Genomic DNA, 23979 nt, shown 5'->3' on the forward strand with positions numbered 1-23979 from the left:
AAACATATCACATAGCAAACTGCAAAAGCAAAGGGAGAATGTCACATACGATATAGTTAATTCAGCACATTTTCTACATGTTAACCCTTTCACTACCGAAATAAACCTAATGTTAAAAACTTTAATTTTTGTTCTGTTTTTACTAGTACTAACAGCATGTAAAACAAAAATTGTCATTATGAGATCCTACCTCAATTACTTCAAGAGCTATATCAGCTTGTTCTGAAAACTTGATTCTTGAATTGTGACCAAATGGCCTTATGAAAAGAAGCGCTATTTGGCTTATCTTTCAAAGTGTGAGAAAAAATACAAAAAGGAACACGAAAAAGTATCAGCTATAGTTTTTGTATAAATGTCCATTTACTAGAGACATACAGTAGAAAAATTGTCTCAAATTTTCATATTTTTTGTTTATTGTTAAAGAAAATTATAAAAATGTATTTTAGTGCTCACCAATGTGGAAAATATTTATGGCTTATTTAGATTGAAGCCTCTATTTTAAAAAAAACATCGAGAAATAAATCAAAACTAAGTGGGGAAAATAGAATTTGGTGTCTTTTACGAATATCCTTCTAAGTGGACATCGGTAGTGAAAGGGTTAAAGTGGGTATGAAGTTTGAGTTTAGCCGCTAAAATCACCATTTTCTCACGATTACTTTTAATAATCCATTTTAAGGAATATAAACTTTACATGCTTTAGGCTATTCCTCATCAAGTTATAAAAAAATTTTGAATTATTTTATACTTTTTTTTACCCGATATATTTTTGATTTCAGCGGCTAAACTCGTACTTAGTACTCACCTTTAAGCTTAATAAAGCGAATGGGAGCAAAGTATTTGAAAGGTTCTCCCCCACTCATTGATCCTTTTAGGCTGTGTCACATAGATATGTAATTGATATAACTCAACAAAAAGATGACAAGCCAAAGTCGACAAATCAACCTTTACAACTAGTCCCTGTGAAAGTGTAGCAATAAAAAATTAAATAAAACCCTGTTCCAGTTTTTAGTTTTATTTTTTATTTTTGAACCATATGTGGTTTTATCAAGTTTTGTTTTAAAGAAATTCGATAAAATGTACCATATATTCATAATATTATTATTCATATCCGACGAGATTGGAGACGAACTTTGTTAATTAGCAATTTGCAGAAATATGATGCCGAGGCGACTGCCTTATGTATAGTAATGTTTTCTTTTATGGAAAAAAGAAGACTAAACATTAAAAATAGATAAAGATACATACTTTACATTAATTGAAATTAATTTAAATAAGAAAGTCTAAACAATGAAGATTGACAAACAGTTTTCAATTCTGTCAAGTAATCAAAGATCCAGGGTAAATTAAAATCTTGCCTCTAACATTGGGCGTTTATTTCTATTTATGTTTATATATATGTGTGTATACTGACGATTACTTAAACTTAAGGTTTTCAAATTTGAAATCATAAGCAAATAGTTTTGTCATTGTACCTCGTTTTTTTAAGAAAAAGAAATCACAACTTCTCTAATTAGACAAAAAAAATATTAAAAAGGTTAAAAACGAGCGACTTTCATAATCATAATGAAAACTGTAACGTAAAGGTTAAATCTAGAAATCTAAAAACTTCAACACTTAGGGTGTCGAATTGAGGAAACTATTCACTCTTCATTATCAGAATACCATGAGAGACGTTCTTCGTAAAATTTAATAACCATTTGTGGAATTTTAATGTTGGCCACAGATGCAGCCACCATTTCAGCCTGATCGACTCCTTTGAATTGTATAAGGAAGTATAGACCACCATTGGAGTCGGATGCTCCCAAGATCTTTTCAGCTTCTAGGCCCTTGTCGAATCCAGTCAGCTCTGAATGTCTCGTTGAAACATCGGATACAGATTCATTATCCGTTTCGTCTTTAGAAGAGTCTGTGCGCTTCTTTTTGTTGCCTAATGGATATAAAAATGGGGAAATTATTTATAATGAATTAATGTTGCCTTTAATTCGATTGTCACTTAAGTGCATGATCATACTGGGCAAACATTTGACATTAGATCTAAAACATGTCGAGTTATTCCAAAAACTTTGTTTGATTTTCATTTTGGTCACTAACTTGCCGCGTCTGACCGTATCTCCAGTCTCACATCTGTGAGGCGTGAGACTTTCGTAAACACTATGTGACAAACGAAATAAGTGTAAATTGATTGGGATTTATTACCTGATGATTTAGAGTCTTCATTCTTGCGTTTATTACCAATAGAACTTGATCGTCCACTGCCTGATTCTTTCTTTGTTTTCTCGCTAGCCTTTGCGCTTGTTGTCGCGGCAGCCTATAAAAAGTAAATAAAATAAAATCAAATATTTTGTTGAATATTAATGTGGTGCAATGTAGGGTATGGAAAGGAAAGGATATAAACCATCATATTCTTTACTTCATTTAGAGACTAAGAGTAAGGTCAGACATATTCCAGTGCGGATGCTCTGTTGAAAGTCACCGAACGGGAATGTGCTAAAATATGGTTCAAGGAAAAATAAATAAAAAAAATGTCGACCAAAATGAGTTCTGAACAACAATTTGTGACAAAAGCAAGACGACTCCGCTCACATTACATATGTTGCCAGAGAATTAGGTACACATATAGGAAATTATTAGCGTATCCACATATAGGAAAACTCGGAAAAGGAAAATTAATAGATAGGAATCTTGGAAATACTAATCCCCTCATATAAATGTTTATTGATAAAGTCCGAAGAATCTTGAGAATTTCTATCAAAGGGTTCAACCATACAATTTTGAATGTATATATTACCACGAAATAGATGCCTGAAAGCTTTACAAAACTCTTGATTTAATATACTAATATTTTAGATAAAGCAATCGATAGGCTGTGTGAACTAAATAGAAATATAGAATGAGTGGATCTAAACGATATGTCTCAAATTTGAGGAAAGTCGGTCCTTTTTTATTCTAACTTAAATCTTGAAATTCCTACATTATTTACCCGGTAACTTCCTAAATCAATGTTTTTTTTTTTTGTCAAACTTATGTCAAGTATATTAAAAAAAAACAATTTTTTTTTTGGAAACAACGTTTGTTATGACAATGTATACAAAGTTATACTTTTTTTTTATAAAATTACGGTTTATTTATTTTTATTTCTTCCCAATTTCAATGTTTACTAAGTTCGAGTTTACAAGCTAAAATCAAAAATAAATCATTTAGAAGGATTAAAATTTTATACATCTTTGATTCAAATTTTATTATAAATTGATGGGGAATAGCCCAAAGCAAAGTTTGTATTCTTTAAAATGTATAAATAATGAGAAGTAATCGTAAAAAATTGTGATTTTAGCAGCTAAAGTTAAGTACTATGTTCCGTTTTCAAGCTGAAAACCAGATTATTTTCACGGTTACTTTTTTAATCAAGTAATTTAGAAATATTGAATGTTTTGCAACCAATTCATTGGATCTTATCCATCCACGGAGCAACTGCAGTTTATGGGCCCCTCACCGATTTGCTTGAAATTAATATATGTTATGTAACTTAGTATGCTGATTCTAACAAGGTAAAATTTTTGTCCCGGAAATACCCGGGTCTTGAGATATAGCCTTCCAAAGGGTCAGCAAAAAATTGATATATCTCCTTTGTTTTTGGGCCGGGGTTTAAGACTTTCTCCTATGGACAGAGTCCAAAGTGGGCTAACGCAATCCCAAGGGGGGAAAAGTAGCCGGCCTTCGGCCGGGGTTTAAGACTTTCTCCTATGGACAGAGTCCAAAGTGGGCTAACGCAATCTTAAAGGGGGAAAAGTAGCCGGCCTTCGGCCGGGGTTTAAGACTTTCTCCTATGGACAGAGTCCAAAGTGGGCTAACGCAATCCCAAGGGGGGAAAAGTAGCCGGCCTTCGGCCGGGGTTTAAGACTTTCTCCTATGGACAGAGTCCAAAGTGGGCTAACGCAATACCAAGGGGGGAAAAGTAGCCGGCCTTCGGCCAGGGTTTAAGGCTTTCTCCTATGGACAGAGTCCAAAGGGTAAATATTTCAGTAATAATCATTTTTTTTGTTCCTACTCAGAATAAAAGCTCAATAAATTCGTTAAGAGTGGACCTATAAAGATATGTTTAACATCAAACGAAAGACCAGAGTTTAGGCTTTCAAACTGCGTATAAAAAACCTAGGGTGTAATCGAAGACTTTTTGAGATATAACGAAAATAAAAAAAAAAAATAGGGTAAAAATTTCTTATTTTTATTTATATCTCCCAAACTAAATTAAATATTTAAAAAATATATTTTGCGTATAAAAGTGCATAAAATAAGCTTTCATATGACACCAAGTTTGTTTAGATTGGACCAAAAAAGGAGATATATCCAGTTTTTATTGACCCTTTGGAGGGCTATATCTCAAGACACGGGTATTTCCGGGACAAAAATTTTACCTTGTTAGAATCAGCATACTAAGTTACATAACATATATTAATTTCAAGCAAATCGGTGAGGGGCCCATAAACTGCAGTTTAGCCAAAAAAAAACTGAAAATAGTATTCATTTTAAAGGTGGGTATTAAGATAGACTTTAGCCGCTAAAATCGTCATTTTTTCACGATTACTTTTCTTTAATAATCCATTTTAAGGAATATAAACTTTGTGAAAATTTGCTTTGGGATATTCCCCATCAATTTGTAATGAAATCTCCGACAAATATGTATAATTTTATGACGTTTTTTACTCATTTAGTTTTCACTTTAGTGAAAATTAGCGGCTAAACTCGAACTTAATACCCACCTTAAACTCGAATTGTATCTAACAACAATAGTTTGTCCTATGAATTCTTTTCTGTCCGGTTAAATGATAGAATTTTTCTAGCGATAGAAAAAAATGCCTTTATATAGCATTTTTTTGTATTCAGACCGGTTAAAAACGTAAACATACTAGTGTTTCACCCTGTCACAAATAGTAACATGGCGGTCGTATCCCGCCAAAAACAAATGAATATGCAACAACAAACCCCTACCGACGCGACTGCAACAGCATAAAATGTAAATTCTTTCATAACAACGACCCACACGCACACAAACCTTCTCTATTTCTTCTTTTCACCACAGGCATATGTGAATGTAATAACAAAAAAGGGTACATACTATATATAATCGCTAATGAAATCCAATGAAAATATCGATAGTCTTACCTCGTCTTTTGCTCTTTGTTCCTCGAAAGCTTGGATTAAATCTTGGCAGTCGAGGTTTTCCTCTGGTTCCCAAGTATTTTCTGATTCCGGGTAACCTTTCCACTTCAAGAAATATTCAATCTAGAAAGAAAAAGAACAAATCAGGTATGGATATCGTAATTTGCTTCGCACACTTACTTTTCCTTTGCGGACACGTCTGGAGCAGATTTTTTCAACAACATACTCGGCCTCCTCTTCGGATGAGCCACTGCCTGATCCATCAGTATCGGTCTTCTTGGATTTCATTTTTACTAACTCAAGTCTTTGGAATATGAAAAATTGATTCGATTGGCTGTCTGTGCACAAATGATGCTCACTTTTTCGCCGGCTTACGAGAATACACTATGTAAGTTGAACACAATTATTTATCAAATTCGGCCGTTTTTTTTTTGTTTGATAAACAAATTGTAACAACGGAAATCTACACTCAAAGCTCTTGACTTTCTTTTTTTTATGGATTTAATTTCCAAATCTTAAAACTATTTTTTTGAGAAACGACGTAGCGTTGTGTACTAATGGCGTGCGTTTATAAATGGCGTTTTTGCAACTCGCTGTCATTCGGGCGGTGGTGACAATTACGATTAGCTCAGTTAGGGGTTATGCGTCGTAACGTAGATTTTTTACTACTAATTGTCGTATAGCTGCCGCTATGCATACCAAACGAAAATTCCAATAGCCATAAGTATGCATTGGTGTTTTTGCTACCGTAAATTACATGAAGGGTTGATATCGACTGTTTACATATCACTTCCATAAGAAATACATGGGAAAACTGCATTATTGGCATGCAAAATATGTCTACACCAATTTAGACCAGAAAGGCAATAATATTATTTTTTTTTTTTGGTTTGAATGAAGATATTGCGATATTGTTGACTGTTGTAAAATTGTGTGGTTAAATATTCACAGCCGCCTGTCTCTTGAGGTATGGCGCTTCGGCGACAAGTCTATAATTATTTTGCGCACACTCATATAATTATGAATATTTCAAGTTTTTCCGAAGCAAAGAATTAAGCAGAAAAGAATGTGTCGGCCTTTAGCGTGTAAATATAACCATAGCGAAATATAACCAGGCGAACACGTGTATTTCTTATGGAAGCCCGAAATCCGCGGCGAAATACCGTGACGGCTAATTCCTTGGCGAAAAATGGTATGGTGTTGTCATCAATGATCAAATTTTTGAACTTACCACTGGGCATTGTTGCTGCCCACGTGGACATTCTTTTATCTTCAAATAACTCAATAAATAGCAAGATATTATATGTCTTTATTCAACTCCAATATTAAATATTGAAAAAATAATGCTATATTGATCATCAACAACAAGAAAAAAAAATTTTGCCGTCAAGGCCGGTATGCACCTCTAGCGAAATTTTCGGTAGCAAAAATTTATTTAAGTCTACAACAAAAAAACAGGGCTGTGTACACAAATTTTAAACCAGCTAATCGCTTTTAAAAATTGTTAATATATGTTCCAAATATTCCTCAAATAAATTGTTTATTATTTACAGACCTTTTAAAACTTTTACGCACACAATGATTGTAATAAATTAAATGTTTGCTGCCAAAATATGCTTTTGACAACCCTGTTATTGTCATTAGAGGTGCGTACCAGCTTACGAAATTGAACGCTACCGAAAATTTCGTTAGCATAAATAGCAATGCATTTCTTATGGGAATGAAATTTTTCGCTAGAGGTGCATACCGGCCTTCAAGATTATTGTATTTGTCGTCACGGAAAAAATGTTTCGCCTACCGCCTATCGCTATGGTTATATTTAAACACTTAAGTATGCTATCATTTGATGTGAATCATTTCTGTCGCTCTGTCTGAACAGCCCATTATTGTCAAAGTTATTTAGTACCCAGAAAAAAGAAGGACAATGTTGTATATAAATGAATTGCAATTCTTTCTCAATTATTTCCTGTTTATTTTTCTTCAACATTTTATTACATTTTAATTAATATTTTTAAATAATATATATATGTCTGCATGGTGTATTTATGTATTTAGTTCTGCTTAGTTCTCAGTTAAGTAATTCGACTGTACATATGTATATATAAATAAGAAATTTTTCGTTATAATTTTATTTTAAGTATGGCCCCGCTATTCGACAAGAGATTTTATTTTAAATATTAATTAATTTTGTATATATGGTACTTTTACAACTCAATCATTAATTATTAAGTTTTGTGCTATGCAAATAGATTACTAATTTAAATCATTTGATTAAATCTACAGCAAAAAGTGTAGGGTTTCTGATAGTTTTCTCCAACATTTATATAATCAATCATTGAAACCATGGTTTGTGGAATACGTGGTATCTATTTCTAGCAAAATTTCCGCTACCATAATAAGTTCATATCTGTTAGAGTCCGGTATGCACCTCAAGCGGAAATTTCCTCTACGCGTAATGCACTTTACAGACTATTAGTTATTCCGGACGGAATGTCGGTGTTTGTAAAGAATCTTACAGTGTGTCGGATCGATACGACTTGTCGGCGATGACTAAATAACCGGTAAATCTGTTATCGATCCCATAAACATGCAGCAGTATCGATTATGCCTTCGGACTTAACTTATAATGTGCACAATATATGGGATATGTTCGACACGAGCACTGTCGTCCGGAATAACTGATAGTCTGTAAAGCCCTAAGGACTTCATTCCAATATTTGGGCTGTTTTCTTTTAGAACTGGATGCAACATTGGTATGGGCTATCCAGAACATCGTTGCACTGGTGTTCTATCCAGAACAACTCATCAGTGCAAGTCGCGCCGATGTTGCCAGATTATATTTTGATAAAGTGACGCTTCTTTGATTCACAATATCCCTGCCAACATTTTTTGAATTTGGGGGCGCTTCTGAGAATCCCCAGTACGTCGAAAACAATCATATGCGATATCAAAAACTCGTCGGAAAAGCGCCGTCACTATTGAGAAGTTGTACCACGCCAAGTTACTACAAACAGGTTTCGCATGAGTGCAATTATTAGGTGCCTTTATAGATCAATTTAGAACGACGCCAATAAGAGACCCTCCAAACAATCAGAAAAAGCACATTTTAAGATAGTGGTAAAAGAATCATTGTGGTCGAGTAAAACACGTTTGTTTAGATATTTATTACTTTGATTAATCATTTACAAATTCTTAAAAATATAACATTTATAGCACTATCACATCACATTTAACATAATTTTTTGCATTAATGATGATGTAGAGTTACAAGTAGCGAGTTACATGTTGCAGCGTCTATCAGCCAGTGTTTTTATTCGATGGAGGCAGCGTGTCTGTAAAATATTTGAAAAACAATCACTTTATTCCATTTGGAAAATCAAAAATTGTTCACCAATATACCTTTCACAATTTTAAGCGTAAAATCTATGTTTTCAGAACTTTATTTTCGTTTTTATTTAAATAAAATGTAACAAGGTGGTTGCGCTTGGCGTTTCACAAAAAATAAAATGGCTTTTGTAAAAGTAGTGATGGCAAAATACATGTATGAAATACATTTTGTACTTTATGATATGCTGCCCCCCATCACAGTAGGATGGTTGTAGTGACATTTACGAGTCTATGGTAGCGATGAAGATGAAATGGAACTTTGAAATGCTGGCAGGGATCAACTTATTGTGACTAGTTTATTGAAAAACATGAAATTCAAAGTTGTACAGTGTCATAAATAATCGTAGCAGTAAATATTTGTTAGTAATTGGAGCATTTCATATATTAAAAATGCAAGATTTCACTTCTTTTCTGTGATTGTTTTTTAACAGCTGATGACAGTGTTGCATACTTTTGGATATGTTCTGGATAAGCGAGTACTCTGTTTTCTTTTAGTCCTTCACGGCTTAGTGTATCCAGTGCTAAAAGAAAACAGCCCTATTATCAATTGTTTCCATTTGTTACATCCCTGCCAGCATTTCAAAGTTCCATTTCATCCTCATCGCTACCACAGACTCGTAAGTGACACAGCAACAATCGCCAACTGTGATAGTATTTTGCCATCACTATTCGCATGAAAGTACTTTGCCATCACTATTGTTACAAGAGCCATTTTATATTTTGTGAAACACCAAGCATCTAGCTTCTTATAATTTATTTAAATAAAAATGATAATGAAGTGCTGAAAAGATAGTTATTTCGCTTAAAATTGTGAAAGGTATATTGGTGAACAATTTTTGACTTTCCAAATGGAATAAAGTGGTAGTTTTTCAAATATTTTTCCAGACACGCTGCCTCCATTGGAAATAAAAGCACTGGCTGATAGACGCTACAACATGTAACTTGCAACTTGTAACTCAACATCAATCTTTTATTAATGCATAAAAATATGTTAAATGTGATGTGATAGTCGTATAAATGTTATATTTATGAGAATTTATAAATGTTTAATAAAATCAATAAACATCTAAACAATCGTGTTTTACTTGACCACAATGTTTATTTTACAACTATCTTAAAATGCACTTTGTCTGATTGTTTGAAGGGGCTCTTATTGGCGTCCTTCTAAATGTATCCAGAAGGGCACCTAATAATTGCACTCATGCGATACTTTTTTGTAGTAACTTGGCGTGGTACAACTTCTCAATAGTGACGGCGCTTTTCCGAGGAGTTTTGGATATCGTATATGACTGTTTTCGACGTAGTGGGGATTCTCAGAAGCGCCCCCAAATTCAAAAAATGTTGGCAGGGATTATGCAATTGTATTACCGGCATGTTAGCAAAAGTTCTGCTATATATGTCTTCCGGTTTAAAGTAGATTAAAGTATGCAGATCCTGTTGCATGCTAAGAACACAGTTTGTCATGTATTTCTTAGGGGAAAAAGGAATAAATCGATAACAACGTATCTCGAAATATTCGGTGCATTTCTTATGGGTAGCGGATATTTCCTTTGATTTTGCAGATGTTATTATTTAGTTACATTTGGTACAACAGAGAGAATGATATTTTGGTGTGACTCATTCAAAATCTTGCTAAAATTCATTTTGCATACAAATGTTTCTAATAGACAAAAATGTAAAAAATGGATAAATTTCTCTACCAAGAGAAATGTATCGATTTTTTGCCTAGAGAAATTTTAAACAGTCGATGGCAACGTGTTCCTTAAAACCTTTTTATCAACTGTTTACATCTTTCTCTCATAAAGCCAAGGGAAAACGTCATTTGTATGCCGATAATACAGTTTAAAATGTAATTATTACCGGAAAAACTGTATACAACTGATTTATTATCGCCTCAACGAATTTTCGTTAAAGTTGGCATTATCGCGCTAAATTTGCCATTTGTTCACGGTTACTTTTCTTTAATAATTCATTTAAGGTGGGTATTTAGTTCGAGTTTAGCCGCTAAAATCGTAATTTTTTCAAGATTACTTTTCTCTGGGTTGGGTATAATGGCAGCCATTTCAGGCTCACTTCGACAATTCAGTCGATTGTGATACCACTCTGGTGAACTTCTCTCTTATCACTGAGTGCTGCCCGATTTCATGTTTTTTATAGCCGAGTTCGAATGGTTTCACATTGTAGTGAAACCACAGCTTTGAAACATTCAGAAATGTCAACAGCATGACTGAGAGGGTATAATTCACCGCTGAAAAACTTGTTGGTGTTTGGTCGAAACAGGGATTGAACCCATGATCCTTTCAATGCAAGACGGGCATGTCAAGCACTGTGGCTCACCAAATTTTGTTAAAGGTACATACCGGACTTAACAGCGAAATTTTTGATACCCATAGGTTAGGTTAGGTGGCAGCCCGATGTATCAGGCTCACTTAGACTATTCAGTCCATTGTAATACCACATTGGTGAACTTCTCTCTTATTACTGAGTGCTGCCCGATTCTATGTTAAACTCAAAGACAAGGGACCTCCTTTTTATAGCCGAGTCCGAACGGCGTTCTACATTGCAGTGAAACCACTTAGAGAAGCTTTCAAACCCTTAGAAATGTCACCAGCATTACTGAGGTGGGATAATCCACCGCTGAAAAACTTTTTGGTGTTCGGTCGAAGCAGGAATCGAACCCACGACCTTGTGTATACAAGGCGGGCATGCTAACCATTGCACCACGGTGGCTCCCAATACCCATAAGAAATGTCTTATTTAAATCAGTTATCGATCCTATATAAACACAAACTTAAGAACTGCATTATTGACGTAGCAATGTATCGGCATGTACCGCTACCGAAATACCCATGAGAAATGTATTGTTATTTTTACTACAGAAACTTCGGTGAGGCAATTGTTTACAATTTTTCTTTGGATTTAGGGCTATGAGAATTATTGTCGTGCAAACGATATTTCCTCTAGAGATAAATTTGTGAGAAGAAAATATATAGAGAAATTTCTGCTACCAACAAGAAGTGTTCAGAACATTTCTAGTAGAAACTTTTTGCATTATTGCTTTGAGTCATTCCTTTTCAAGTTATAATAAAATAAGCAATAATGTTTTTTTTTTTAATTTACCGACTAAAGAAGCTCTTAGAAAATTCGCCAGAGATGCATATCGGTCCACATATACCATCATAGATAAAACTCGATGTGTCCATCTAGCCGAAATGTTTGCAACCTATAATAAATGTAATCTTACTTGATAACATGAGAAAACTGTATTATCGGCATGCCAACGAAATTTCCGCTAGAGTGCATACCTCACGGAATTACATATGAATTAAAGAAATAAATAAAAAAAAAAACGAAAACAATATTCTTATAATAAAACATTTAATATTGAAGAACCAACTTGTAACTTGTAAATTATATGTGCGCAATTGTGTAAAAATATTTATGTGTGTTTTGTTTGTAATTAGCATTTTAAGGTTTTTTCTTCATCAAATTAAGCTATAACCTAGGAATAAGGTAAGAGATAGAAGGTATGTGTTTTTTTTGTGGAGGGGGGGGGGTGTGTTTGTATATAGTATATGTATACGTTTTTTTGTATATATATATAGTTCTTATATATTAACCAACTAAATTGATTTCTTTTAAATATGTAATACACATTATATCTGGTTTGTTTATGGTTTTTTTTTATATGTATATAGATATAATTATTATTAATTTTATTATTTTTATTTTATTTCAATAAAATATTTTGTTTTATTGTATAAATGACTATAATGCTACTCATTTTTCTTTTATCTGTTCTGAATACGAAGATTTCTGAAACATATTAGTATCTATAAATAATATTAATATTAAGTTTAAACTAATTCTTATGCGTGGATGTGGGTGTGTGTGTGTATATATAATATAGACAAAAAAATAGTAAAATAAAAATTTATAACATAACTCTTTTTCTAAGGCTAAGGAAACATAAACGTGATATAACTTAGTAGGGAGTGAGAGAGAAAAAAACTTAACAAAAAACCAAGGGTAAGGAGAGTGCATAAATAAAGTAACAATATAATATTTGTAAATTGTTGAAGATTCTTTCTTCTTGGCTTTAAAAATCCTGATTTTATTATCATTAGAATTTGTTTTTAATTATGGTCAAGTGATGGGGGGTCTGGCAAAAATTTTAGGCTGTTCTCTTTCTAGTTTAGTTTTTATAAGCGGCATTTGATTTATAATTTATTTCCAACAATATGTATGTATAATAATTTTGTTTTGAACATCACAGTATGTTTTTGTATAAATTTAAAATTTTTTCTTTTAGTTTTGCTGATGACCCCCTTCATTTATAATATTGGAAATGTGTTTTCTAAAACTAATTTGATTTAATATATTTTCCGTTTGTTTTTTTTTTTAATAAAAAACAAAAATATATTTAAATTGGAAATATTAGTAACAGAAACAAACAAAAATTAACAATTATTTATAAACAAAAATAACCCTAAGGCCTAAGGAGTGAAAAATATAACAAAAATATTTCATTTAAAAGATAATAATATTAATGACAAATTAAAGCAACATTTAAAAAGGTCTTACTAAAAATTAACAAGAATTATTAATAGACTAAGGCTACGCTTCATATGCGATGCGAAAAGTTAAAGAGGGCTAAGGATAAAGTTAGAGAGTTGGGAAAAAATATTTTCAATTTGGAAACTAAACTTTGGAACTGACTTTCTATAAAATTTATAGATTTATAGAAGGACGTAAAGAGATTATACTCCCATACGCATAGCTAAAAATATTTTTGCCCAAATGCTATTGAATTATTTTGTTTTGCTGTTGTTATCGACTGTTTATATTTCTCTCTTTTCCCAAGCCCTGTTCACATTTCGCTCTCAATTTTTTAGACCCTCTCTTGCTCACTTTCTCTCCAGTTGTTGTTATTGTTGTAATTAGCATCTAAACTAAATTAAATTATCCAAAAATTATCATCTATGTATGTATGTATATAAGTATAAATGTTCGAAAACTTAATTCCTGCTGATAACTTGACCAGTTTTGGCATTAACTAATATAGTTTTATGGCTTGTAGACTGTTGGTCATCAGGATTGCTGTTTTGTCCTGCTGTGGATGATGCTGCTGTTGCCGCTGAGGCTCCACCTTGGCGACTTATTCTTCTTCTTAGGCGATCACTTATATTTTGAGAGTTATTCGTAGGATTGTTGGTCGGCGACGATGATGCAGAGGTGGTTGTGTTGGACGCCTGTTGCGTTTGTGCTTCCTGGGCTTCTTTTTTAATGGTAAGACATCCATCGTTTTTGTATAGAATAATTTTAGCACATTTGGGTGGAGGTGGTGATGGTATGGATTGTTTATCTCCATTAATATCTTCCGATGGACCATTGGAGGTTTGTTTGAAATTCTCATTAATACGATCTTCATCATTGTTGTTGTTGTTATTGTTTGATTGCACCTCCTTTTTAATATGCATGGACTCTCCCTCTTGTGTTTGATCGTCATCTTTTTGGGCATCTTCATCTGCTCGTTGTTCCATACTTAATTCCAATTTGTCATAGCGTGTAAAGAAAGCTACCTCCTTTAATTTCTCCATACTATTGAAATGGACCCGGGTATGTTCATCAATTTGATCCTGCTCTTCGGCAGTATAATCACAATGCTCACAAGTGTAAGCCAAACGTTGTTGCGACACAGCAATATGTTGTTGTATATGAGTTTTGAATTCAGCCGTATTGGAACTTTCAAAAGGACAATGTTGGCATCTTTCCTTAGGCTCGACGGAAGCATCGCCATCGGCCTCCGCTCCATTTTCCACAGGCTCTTCATTGGCCTTATCTAAATGATGGTCGGCATCAAGTTCACTACTGAGACCCGAAGCCATTGTAGAATCTGTGGGATTTGAATCATCTTCATTGGAATTTCTCTTGTTCGTCAATTCTTCTTGACCACCTGCTATAGCACCTGGCCCCGGAGGACTCTGCTTGGCTTCCAATTGTTTCTTCAAAAGAGAATTTCCCACTTGGAAGGCATTATGCTGAGAGCTAGAAGTGATTGCGGAATTTTGCCCACCCATTTTGATCATAGGATGACCTTCATTTAGATCCTGATCCACTACCCAAATGGTTTCGTGATGTTGCTGATGTTGATGTTGTTTGCGGGTGGCAGTTATATGCATTAGCTTGGGAGCCCTAAAGATGGTATCGTCTTTGCAGTTTTTATACAATTCATTGCATTTCTCCTGATACTGGGAGCTATGGACGAAACGATGGGCTTGTATTAGGGTCTCATGGGCCGCTCGATAATCGCAATATTCACATTGATATTTGCGATTATCTTCCGAGGAAGAAGCCAAGGGTTCATGTTGTCGCAAATGCTCATCCAAATCGCTTTTAGCTGTCAACGGATCATTGTGCTTTTGGGCATAGCGGGCTGGACACTTGTTGCAATAGTAAATCAAACGATATTGATATTCGGGAGGAAGTTGCTGGGTCTGTAGTTGGTTTGATGTGGAGGCAGCCACAGTATTAGAACGTTGAGCCGGTGATGCCATGCTAGAGAGATTTTGTTTCATCCCCGACAAATCAATGGCCAAGGGAGAGTCCTAAACGGAAAGAGAACAGAGAATTCAGTAAGATTTTGACAAAGGTCACTCTCCAAACTTACCTGTTGACTTTTGGCCGCTGCTGCCATTTTAAGGGCCAAACTGAAATCCATATTTAGACCCGAATTTGTTCCCGTCAATACCTGATGTTGATGCTGTTGAGCTGCCGGTAGCATTTGATGCACCGTTCTCATGTGGGAACTCAAATGTTGTTTCTTGGCACACACAAAGGTACACAAATGACACTCATATTGCGTGGGTTTGTGCAAGGAAATGTGATAGTTCATCTGCGATTTACTGTCACAAATGTAAGGACACAAAGGACATTTCTGTTGTTTCGATTTGCTATTGGATTGATTGGACACCGAAGGCCCGCCGGAGTTATTAGCATTATTCGATGTGGACTCTAGCAGCTGAGCCAAATTGGAATTATTTACGGAGGTGGTAGTTTGATGACTTTGATTCAGAAGATTCATATGTTGGTGGTTTTGTGAATTGGTCCCAGTGGCGCCTGAGGTCGATGATGACGATACTCGGGTTATTTCAATTTGATCATTCTTTTGCAATTGCTGCTGCAACAGCAGCTCCTCCGCCATAGATGTTATGGTTGCAATTGTAGCTGCTGTGGCAGCATTTGGATTGTTATTATTCTGGGCGGCTGCAGCCTTATAGGCTGCAGCCAAGTAAGCTACGGCAGCCGCCTGCAAATCTTGAGATGGACCGCTTGCTGTGGCTGGTATTGCCAATGGTGAGTGGAGTAGTGAATGTCCTGGTTCGGTTTTGGGTAATGCTATGGACAGTTTTGCCTGTTGGTGATTGTTATCGATAAGTACATTGTTGTTGTTGTTGTTACTATTACTTTGTTGTTGTTGGTGTTGTAAAGCCTTTAATGTCAAATTGTATTGGCTATTCGAAGCATTGCTGTTGCTGTTATTGTTGGCTATCGCTTGCGTCTGTTCACTTAAGGCACCATTTACTAAAGGCTTATAAATGGGAGCCGTATGACGATCTCCAGTAGCTGCACGATCAAGGGTTTCGATGTTGATGACGCCAGCGTGTTTCAAACGACAATGACGCTGTTTGAATAGAAAGAAAACAAAAGAGAAAAGGATTTCTATTATAAAACCGCTAAACTGCTAAACTGAAAGAGAAATCGAAAATCGTTTTTTTTTGAGTTAGATTTTTTTTTTCAAACGAAAACTTATGATTAAATGCCCAAACCACAAAAACAAAAAATCTTAGCAATGGACCATGGACATACAAACATTAAAAAAACAGATATTAAATAATGCTATGGAAAATTCAAAACTGACTGACTGTCACCAATATATAGCTATTTATTAATACAAAATAAATTGAATTAAATACCAAACACCAGAAAAAAGTTTATGCTAAATAATATGTACCATCATACACAAATCCTATGAAAGATATGAATTTAAGTAATTTTCTTTCGACATTTGTTAATATGGCAAAATATTTCGTCTGGATCATAAGACGTGTACGCGTATGATGTATCATTGGTACTCAAAGAATTTTGTTATTAGTGGAAAGAAAAAGAAAGTTTGCTGCATCAATATTCTGAAATATGTTTGTTAGTAGACAAAGCAGAATATCTGCTAAAACTGAAAAATAGAAAAAACTTGTAATCTTTATTTACTTCGAGAGTAGACGTCCTGCTTCGAATAGATGAATAATTTTTTAATACCAATGAAAAATGAAACATAAATATAAAACTAGCTTTTAAACCGTATTTTATTCAATTCGTCCATCATTTTATAATAGTTTCTCTCTTTTCGCTATTCGGTGTAATAAAAATACGAGTCAATTAAAACAGCAAAAAAATCCACTGAAAATCGAATAAGAATGTACCTGCACCATTCTTTAGGCTAACATTTGCGATTACGATGGGAAAATATTCAAATTTGTTTGGAGTTATGTATACAAAATTTATATATTAATATGAGTCCTCAAACGGGCATTGAATAATAACCTGGTACTAAGTACTATGGATAATATTTAAAAGTGAATCTATTTGTATGCAAGGCACATCTAACAAAATTTCTGTGAGACGTTATTATCGATTGTTTACTTTTTGCTCTCTTAAGAAATACTTTGCAAATTGTGTTATTGGCCGGCTAAGGATCTATTCCGGGCTTTGGCAGTAGCGATATGAGAAGGATCTCGGCAATATATTGACGAATTGTAGGACAAATAGGAGCTTTGTATAAATCTCCACCCTGCATACATAGAAAACAAGTAAGGAAAGTCTAAAGTCGGGCGGGGCCGACTATATTATACCCTGCACCACTTTGTAGATCTAAATTTTCGATACCATATCACATCCGTCAAATGTGTTGGGGTCTATATATAATGGTTTGTCCCAAATACATACATTTAAATATCACTCGATCTGGACAGAATTTGATAGACTTCTACAAAATCATAGACTTCTCAAAATTTAAGTCCGCACTAGGGTGGACCACAATGTTAGTAAAAAAATATGGAACACATTTAAATCTGAAGCAATTTTAAGGAAACTTCGCAAAAGTTTATTTATGATTTATCGTTCGATATATATGTATTAGAAGTTTAGGAAAATTAGAGTCATTTTTACAACTTTTCGACTAAGCAGTGGCGATTTTACAAGGAAAATGTTGGTATTTTGACCATTTTTGTCGAAATCAGAAAAACATATATATGGGAGCTATACCTAAATCTGAACCGATTTCAACCAAATTTGGCACGCATAGCTACAATGCTAATTCTACTCCCTGTGCAAAATTTCAACTAAATCGGAGCAAAAAATTGGCCTCTGTGGTCATATGAGTGTAAATCGGGCGAAAGCTATATATGGGTGCTATATCTAAATCTGAACCGATTTCAACCAAATTTGGCACGCATAGCTACAATGCTAATTCTACTTCCTGTGCAAAATTTCAACCAAATTGGGGTAAAACTCTGGCTTCTGGGACCGTATTAGTCCATATCGGGCGAAAGATACATATGGGAGCTATATCTAAATCCGAACAGATTTCAATAAAATTTGGCGCACTTGACTATAGTACTAATTGTTCTTCTTAAGCAAATTAGGGTAAAACTCTGGCTTCTGGGGCCATATAAGTCTATATCGGGCGAAATATATATATATATGGGAGCTATATCTAAATCTGAACCGATTTCTTCCAAAATCAATAGGGATATATTCTGAGCCAAAACACATACTTGTGCCAAATTGAAGTCGATTGGACTAAAACTGCGACCTAGACTTTGATTACAAAAATGTGTTCACGGACAGACGGACAGACGGACATCGCTATATCGACTCAAGAGCCCACCCTGAGCATTTTTGCCAAAGACACCATGTGTCTATCTCGTCTCCTTCTGGATGTTGCAAACATATGCACTAACTTATAATACCCTGTTCCACAGTGTGGAGCAGGGTATAAAAATATCATCAAAATATTTCAATTAGAAAGTTGATTGAATTTGAAAGTTTTTTTCAATTAATAAAATAATTTATACATTGAACTTTTCAATCAAGATAGAAACATTAAGTTAATTAAGTCAATGATTGAAAATTTATAATTAAATTAAAATTGATATTGAACTTTTCAATCAAACTCGGAAGACTAACCCCCATTTTCAGGAAGCTCCGTTAGTGCTACGTTAGCTAACGAACTTTTAAACCGTACTATGGACATGTCTGTCATCATGTCTATATATTCCATATGTCAGTTACGAACTTAACTGCTAAAAAAATTTCAGTTAAAGTTAACCGGAGAGAAGATATTTCGATTTTACTTTCTGTTAACTGGGAGTTAAAGTCTAACGGAGATACATGAAAATGGCCGTAAGTCACTCAAAGAAAGTGATGGTTTTTTTTTTTTAATTTTTAACTAAAAATTTATTTCAAATAATAATTTTTTTATTCAAACTAAAAGCACTAAGCGGGCTAAGAAATGCCTCACTAGGAAAACTTTGGCAACGTGTCTACTACCCAAATTTACTACTTGAATATTTAGAAGCAAATTTTCGTTCATAAATACAAGGTGACCGAATTAATATCTCCAGCATTTGGAAGACGATTACCAGTCTCTTGATGTTGTGGTTCGAAATCTTGATTTTATTGCAGCTTGCTGGATTTGACAAAATTTTAATTTTTAAGTTATTACTGATTTTCTACAGCAGAGCCTTGGGAGCCACCGTGGTGCAATGGTTAGCATGCCCGCCTTGCATACACAAGGCCGTGGGATCGATTCCTGCTACGACCGAACACCAAAAATTTTTCAGCGGTGGATTATCCCACCTCAGTAATGCTGGTGACATTTCTGAGGGTTTCAAAGCTTCTCTAAGTGGTTTCACTGCAATGTGGAACGCCGTTCGGACTCGACATGGAATCGGGCAGCACTCAGTGATAAGAGAGAAGTTCACCAATGTGGTATCACAATGGACTGAATAGTCTAAGTGAGCCTGATACATCGGGCTGCCACATAACCTAACCTAACCTAACCTACAGCAGAGCCTTTTTCTTTCTTAAAAAAAAAAAAAAAACTTGTTAAAAATGTATTGGGGATTTTTATGAGGAATTTATATTTAAATTGGGAATTTTTGGAGACGAAAACATCATAATTTGGGGACAAGAGCCAGAAAAATACTGGCAACGCTGTTTCTGACGTATATCAAAGATAATTGAGTATAACAAGATTAAGCATTGTGCTCTTATAAAGAGAAAACAAATGTCAAGGTGTATAGGGCTATGAGAAAAAAATTGTTTTATTTGACAATTTTTTCCAAAGCAGCTCTTCCCAAGAATAAATTTAAACGGCAATATTCACATAAAACCATAATGAATATTTGCTTTGAAATACACATACGTTTTATTTTAATTTTCTAAAATCGTTTTGGTACTGCTTTTGTGGGTTTTTAGTTAGAAATTTATGAAAAACACAAATGTTATGATATTTTCCGACGCAAACGGCAGTACATTTGAGAAACACGTCGATGCAAACTTTATGATATTTTGTTGGCAGAGTCCTCTGGTGCTTCAGTTTTGCTATGACAAGACTGCATCTTCTTCTCAATTATCTTTGCATATATGGAAACTGTTTTTGGAAATCGCTCCTATTGTGATGTTATCTATCTAATATGAGCTAAAAATGTTTGCTGGTTTCATTGTGGAAGCGAATTCCAAAAATTTTCCTAGTGTCATCGTACCGAAAGTGAGCCTGAAATATCGGACTGCCACTATACCTAACATAACCACCATGGTCATAAATCGGGAGAAAGATATATACGGGAGTTAAAACTAAAGCTGAACCGATTTTAACCAAATTTAACACACATACTCGAGGTTGATTCTTCACTTTGTGCAAAATTATTGATTGTTTACATTTTGCTTCCAGAAGAAATACATGGCGAAACTGTATTATCGGCACCTAAACAAAATTTCCGCTGCAGGAATGTTCGCAAGAATTACATACCGAGCTTAAAGTCTGATATTTTCGTCGACATAATTAGTTTAGTTTTCGGGGCTAAAATCTTCTCTTCTTTGAATCAATTAATTTCAAAGGTCCACGGGAACACCCCCAGTCAAGTTTTGATAAGATTTGTTACAAATATAATTGTCTTCGCGTATATTTTTGCTTTTTTAGGTGATATGCGAAAACCGAATATTTCCGCTCAAAAGGTTGGCAATTATCCGCTTTAAATCGAAATATTTAAAGTAGCCACGAACATTTTAACTCCGAAAGCGAATTTAGTGCCGAACTTAAGAATCGTTCTAAAGAAAATTTCGCTATGCCTATACATTTCTTATGAGTAGCAGTAATTTTGTTAGAAGCGAAAACCGCGATTTAAGCCCGAATTTTTTGAACCAATAACAGAGTTTTATTATGTGGCTTTTATTGGAATAAAATGTAAACAATCGATAATAACGTCTACTTATAAGATTTAGCAACCAATTCTTATGGTTAGCGAAAATTTCCGTTCGAGGCGGAGCATAATATGAAATAATTCAATGCCTTTTATATTTGATTAAGCGTGAGCCACCCATACACTGACATATGAAAATTGTTTGAATTCTCATTAATTTGTACCATAAGGATTTGAATTTCTCTTGGAATCTAATCAATTTCAAACACGTACTTTTAGTTAAAACATTTTAAAATATTATAGACTTTTAAAATATTCTAACTTGTAGAAATGTTGTAGAAGTTGTGGCACGAACGAATTTATAAGACTTCTTGGTCTCTTTTTTAACTTTTCGCTTTGATGATTGAAATGTATATGCGTGTATGTGTGTGTGTATGATATATACATATATCTAGTTTATATACCTGTATGACATGCTTCCAATTGGATACTTGATGACAATGACCACAGCGATATGGTGAAGGATCTCGCCTATCGCCGGATGTTGTATCGTGCGTTAATAGATTATTGTTGTTGTTGTTGTTACCACCATTACCACCAGCATTACCACCATTATTGTTACCACTATTTATACTATTTGAACCATTACCAGATATATAACCCAAATTATTACTATTATTACTAGCACTAGTAGAAGGAGTTGGATTAGATGAATGATTTTGAACAGAACTAGAGGGGGAGGAGGAGGAAGTGTTTTGATTTTGATTCTGATTTGGATTAGACAAAGATGATGATAACAATGATGCTGAACAAGATGTGGATGCGGCCAGAGACAATTTCGACTGTTGATGATCGGATGAAATTGTTGTAGGAATTGTTGTAGTAGTAGTAGCACCCATGACCACCAATAGATCTTGTAGACCAACACCACTATGCATTCCGCTACCGCCGCCGCCAACACTTCCCGAACACATTGAACCACCACCAGCACCACTAACGGTTTCATCCTCGCTTAATGAAATATAACCATCACCAAATGTTTTACCAAGACCCGAGGAGAATGTTACTGCGGCTGGATGAGTTGGTGGTGGTGGTAATAGGAGAGGAGATTGTGGCGGCGGTGTTTGGATTTGTGTTAATGTTGAAGACGGACGTGAAGGAGTACTAGTAGTAGTAGTTACAATTGTTGTTGCTTTTGGCGTAGCGGCCATTAGTTCCGTCTTATTTGTATGTGTCGAAGATGTTGGATTTGTTGTTGTTGTTTTAGGTGAACCCATAACCATTGTACCACCCTCTTCCGCACAACCGCCATCAATGGCCATTTGTGCATAGGAGGCGCCTCTAGGCGATGTTAATAGACTTTGTAATGACGATGAATGCTTTGGAGTAGAAGTAGCAGAGGAGGAGGAGGAAGCCCCATAACCACCACTAAGGGAGGACGCTGACGTCGCTTGTATTTGCTGTTGCTGGTGCATTTGATGCTGATGTGGATTGTGTTGAAGCGCTTTTACAAGTGTTAGTTGATTATGCGACGACGACGACGTCATTGTGTTCTCGGCACTTGCCTGGTCATTTAGAATCGCTTTCTGCTCACCATGCTCAATGATATTAGCAGCAGCCGCATTAAGTTGTGATGCCTTTAGGGGACTCTTACCACCACCGGCTAGAGCCAATGCCAATCCGCTTAGTGGTGAATTGCCGCTGGCCTGATCTAAGAGACCGGCAGCTACTAAACTGGAGAGTTGGGCATTTGCTGAATTGGCGGGCTGTTGTTGAGTCAGACACATGGCAGCCAAAACTTTATTCATATAGAGATTGGAATTGTTCACCGATACCTGAAGCGGTGAACTGTGGGCCGCCTTGGGAGATGGTGTGGCCGTAACAATGGGCTCAGGGAAATGAACCTTGACATGGGCCAACACAGCATCCCGGTTCATGTGCCTGAAAATCGAAAGCCATCTCTTTATTTTCATATCTCTCATAGCACAATGTTCATGTGAACTTACCTGAAATTGCATTTGCGACACTTGTAGATCTTCTCATTGCTATCCGGCCGGACTTCCAATATGATTTCGTCGCTCGACTTGAAAGTTGGTGTGGCATGGGAAGGTTTTTTCACTGCCGATATGGTAACCGAAGGCGTTATCAATGTCGCCGTTTCATGTCCATTTCCAATATGACTCTTCTGATGTTGCTGCTGAGCCATGGCAGCATTCATCATGGAGGCCAACAAAGGCAAACGTATGAAATTATCGGAGATTCCTTCATCACCACCACTAGTGGGAACTGTTTTCGGTGTTCCAATGGGTTCCAAGGTGATATCTTCCCGAACTCCATTGAGAATGTTGGCAATAGGGGTTGAGCCTGAAGAGCTTGCCGATCCCTGTTGCTGCTGCTTGCTATTGTAGTCGTTAATAAAGGCCAGAGAAGCCACTTGATTAGGTGTCATCTCTCCAGATTTCATTAGTTTCGGATCACCATCTTCCTCGGTTACTTTCATCAATGTTATATACTTATTGTACTTGGTGTAATTGCGTCTTCCCGTCTCATCGTTCATCAAAACACGGGCATTCTTATGACTGGGATCTCTAATGGTCTTTAGACGTATGTGCTTGGTAATGTCCCAACGCCAATTGGAGCGATAAGAGCAGAGGGAACATTCAAATGGTTTCTTATTCAAATGACCGACAATATGTACGTGGAATCGTGATGCTGTCGAAGCCCAAAATGAACAATGTGGACATTTGTAGACCTTCTTAAGGGACGAATTGGCGGCCTCTTCTTCGGGTGTCATCTTTTTGGTTACCTGGAAAGAGTGAAAGTTTCAAATTTCATTTGGCACAGAAGAGGGAGGATAATTTCAAAATGCCCATACAAAAGAGACAACATAGCTTTTTCGGGAGTTTGAGAAGCCAATATGGTTGGCTATCCATAATTAAAAGAAGAAAATTGT

At 35.3% G+C, this 23979-nt stretch overlaps 2 protein-coding genes and 1 long non-coding RNA gene across 20 annotated transcripts in view; 1 reads left to right on the plus strand and 2 right to left on the minus strand.

The window, feature by feature from the left end:
- Positions 1-1339: 1339 nt before the first annotated feature.
- Positions 1340-5697, minus strand: Su(var)205 (Suppressor of variegation 205). Its single transcript, XM_075297713.1, has 4 exons — positions 5338-5697; positions 5161-5280; positions 2197-2308; positions 1340-1927 (listed from the first exon to the last, which is right to left on the minus strand). The coding sequence occupies exons 1-4, from the start codon at positions 5443-5445 to the stop codon at positions 1641-1643; spliced, it is 627 nt and encodes a 208-aa protein (XP_075153828.1). The 5' UTR covers positions 5446-5697; the 3' UTR covers positions 1340-1640.
- Positions 5698-8916: 3219 nt separating this feature from the next.
- LOC142227277 (uncharacterized) lies at positions 8917-9618 on the plus strand. Its single transcript, XR_012719816.1, has 2 exons — positions 8917-9361; positions 9430-9618. It is a non-coding gene; the product is annotated as an uncharacterized LOC142227277 (long non-coding RNA).
- A 2287-nt stretch (positions 9619-11905) lies between these two features.
- LOC142227275 (uncharacterized) overlaps positions 11906-23979 on the minus strand; it is a 75124-nt gene continuing 63050 nt past the window's right edge. For 15 of the 18 annotated variants that reach the window (XM_075297726.1, XM_075297722.1, XM_075297719.1 and 12 more), the window contains exons 6-9: positions 23033-23832; positions 21491-22967; positions 15215-16228; positions 11906-15152 (exon numbers count right to left, since the gene is read on the minus strand). In XM_075297726.1, the coding sequence (XP_075153841.1) occupies positions 13563-15152; positions 15215-16228; positions 21491-22967; positions 23033-23832 (4881 nt within the window). In that variant the 3' untranslated portion in view covers positions 11906-13562. The remainder of the gene's footprint in view (positions 15153-15214; positions 16229-21490; positions 22968-23032; positions 23833-23979) is intronic. The other 3 variants (XM_075297730.1, XM_075297732.1, XM_075297733.1) reach the window with 3 other exon arrangements.

Source organism: Haematobia irritans, chromosome 2 (assembly GCF_050003625.1).
Source record: "Haematobia irritans isolate KBUSLIRL chromosome 2, ASM5000362v1, whole genome shotgun sequence".
NCBI lineage: Eukaryota > Metazoa > Arthropoda > Insecta > Diptera > Muscidae > Haematobia > Haematobia irritans.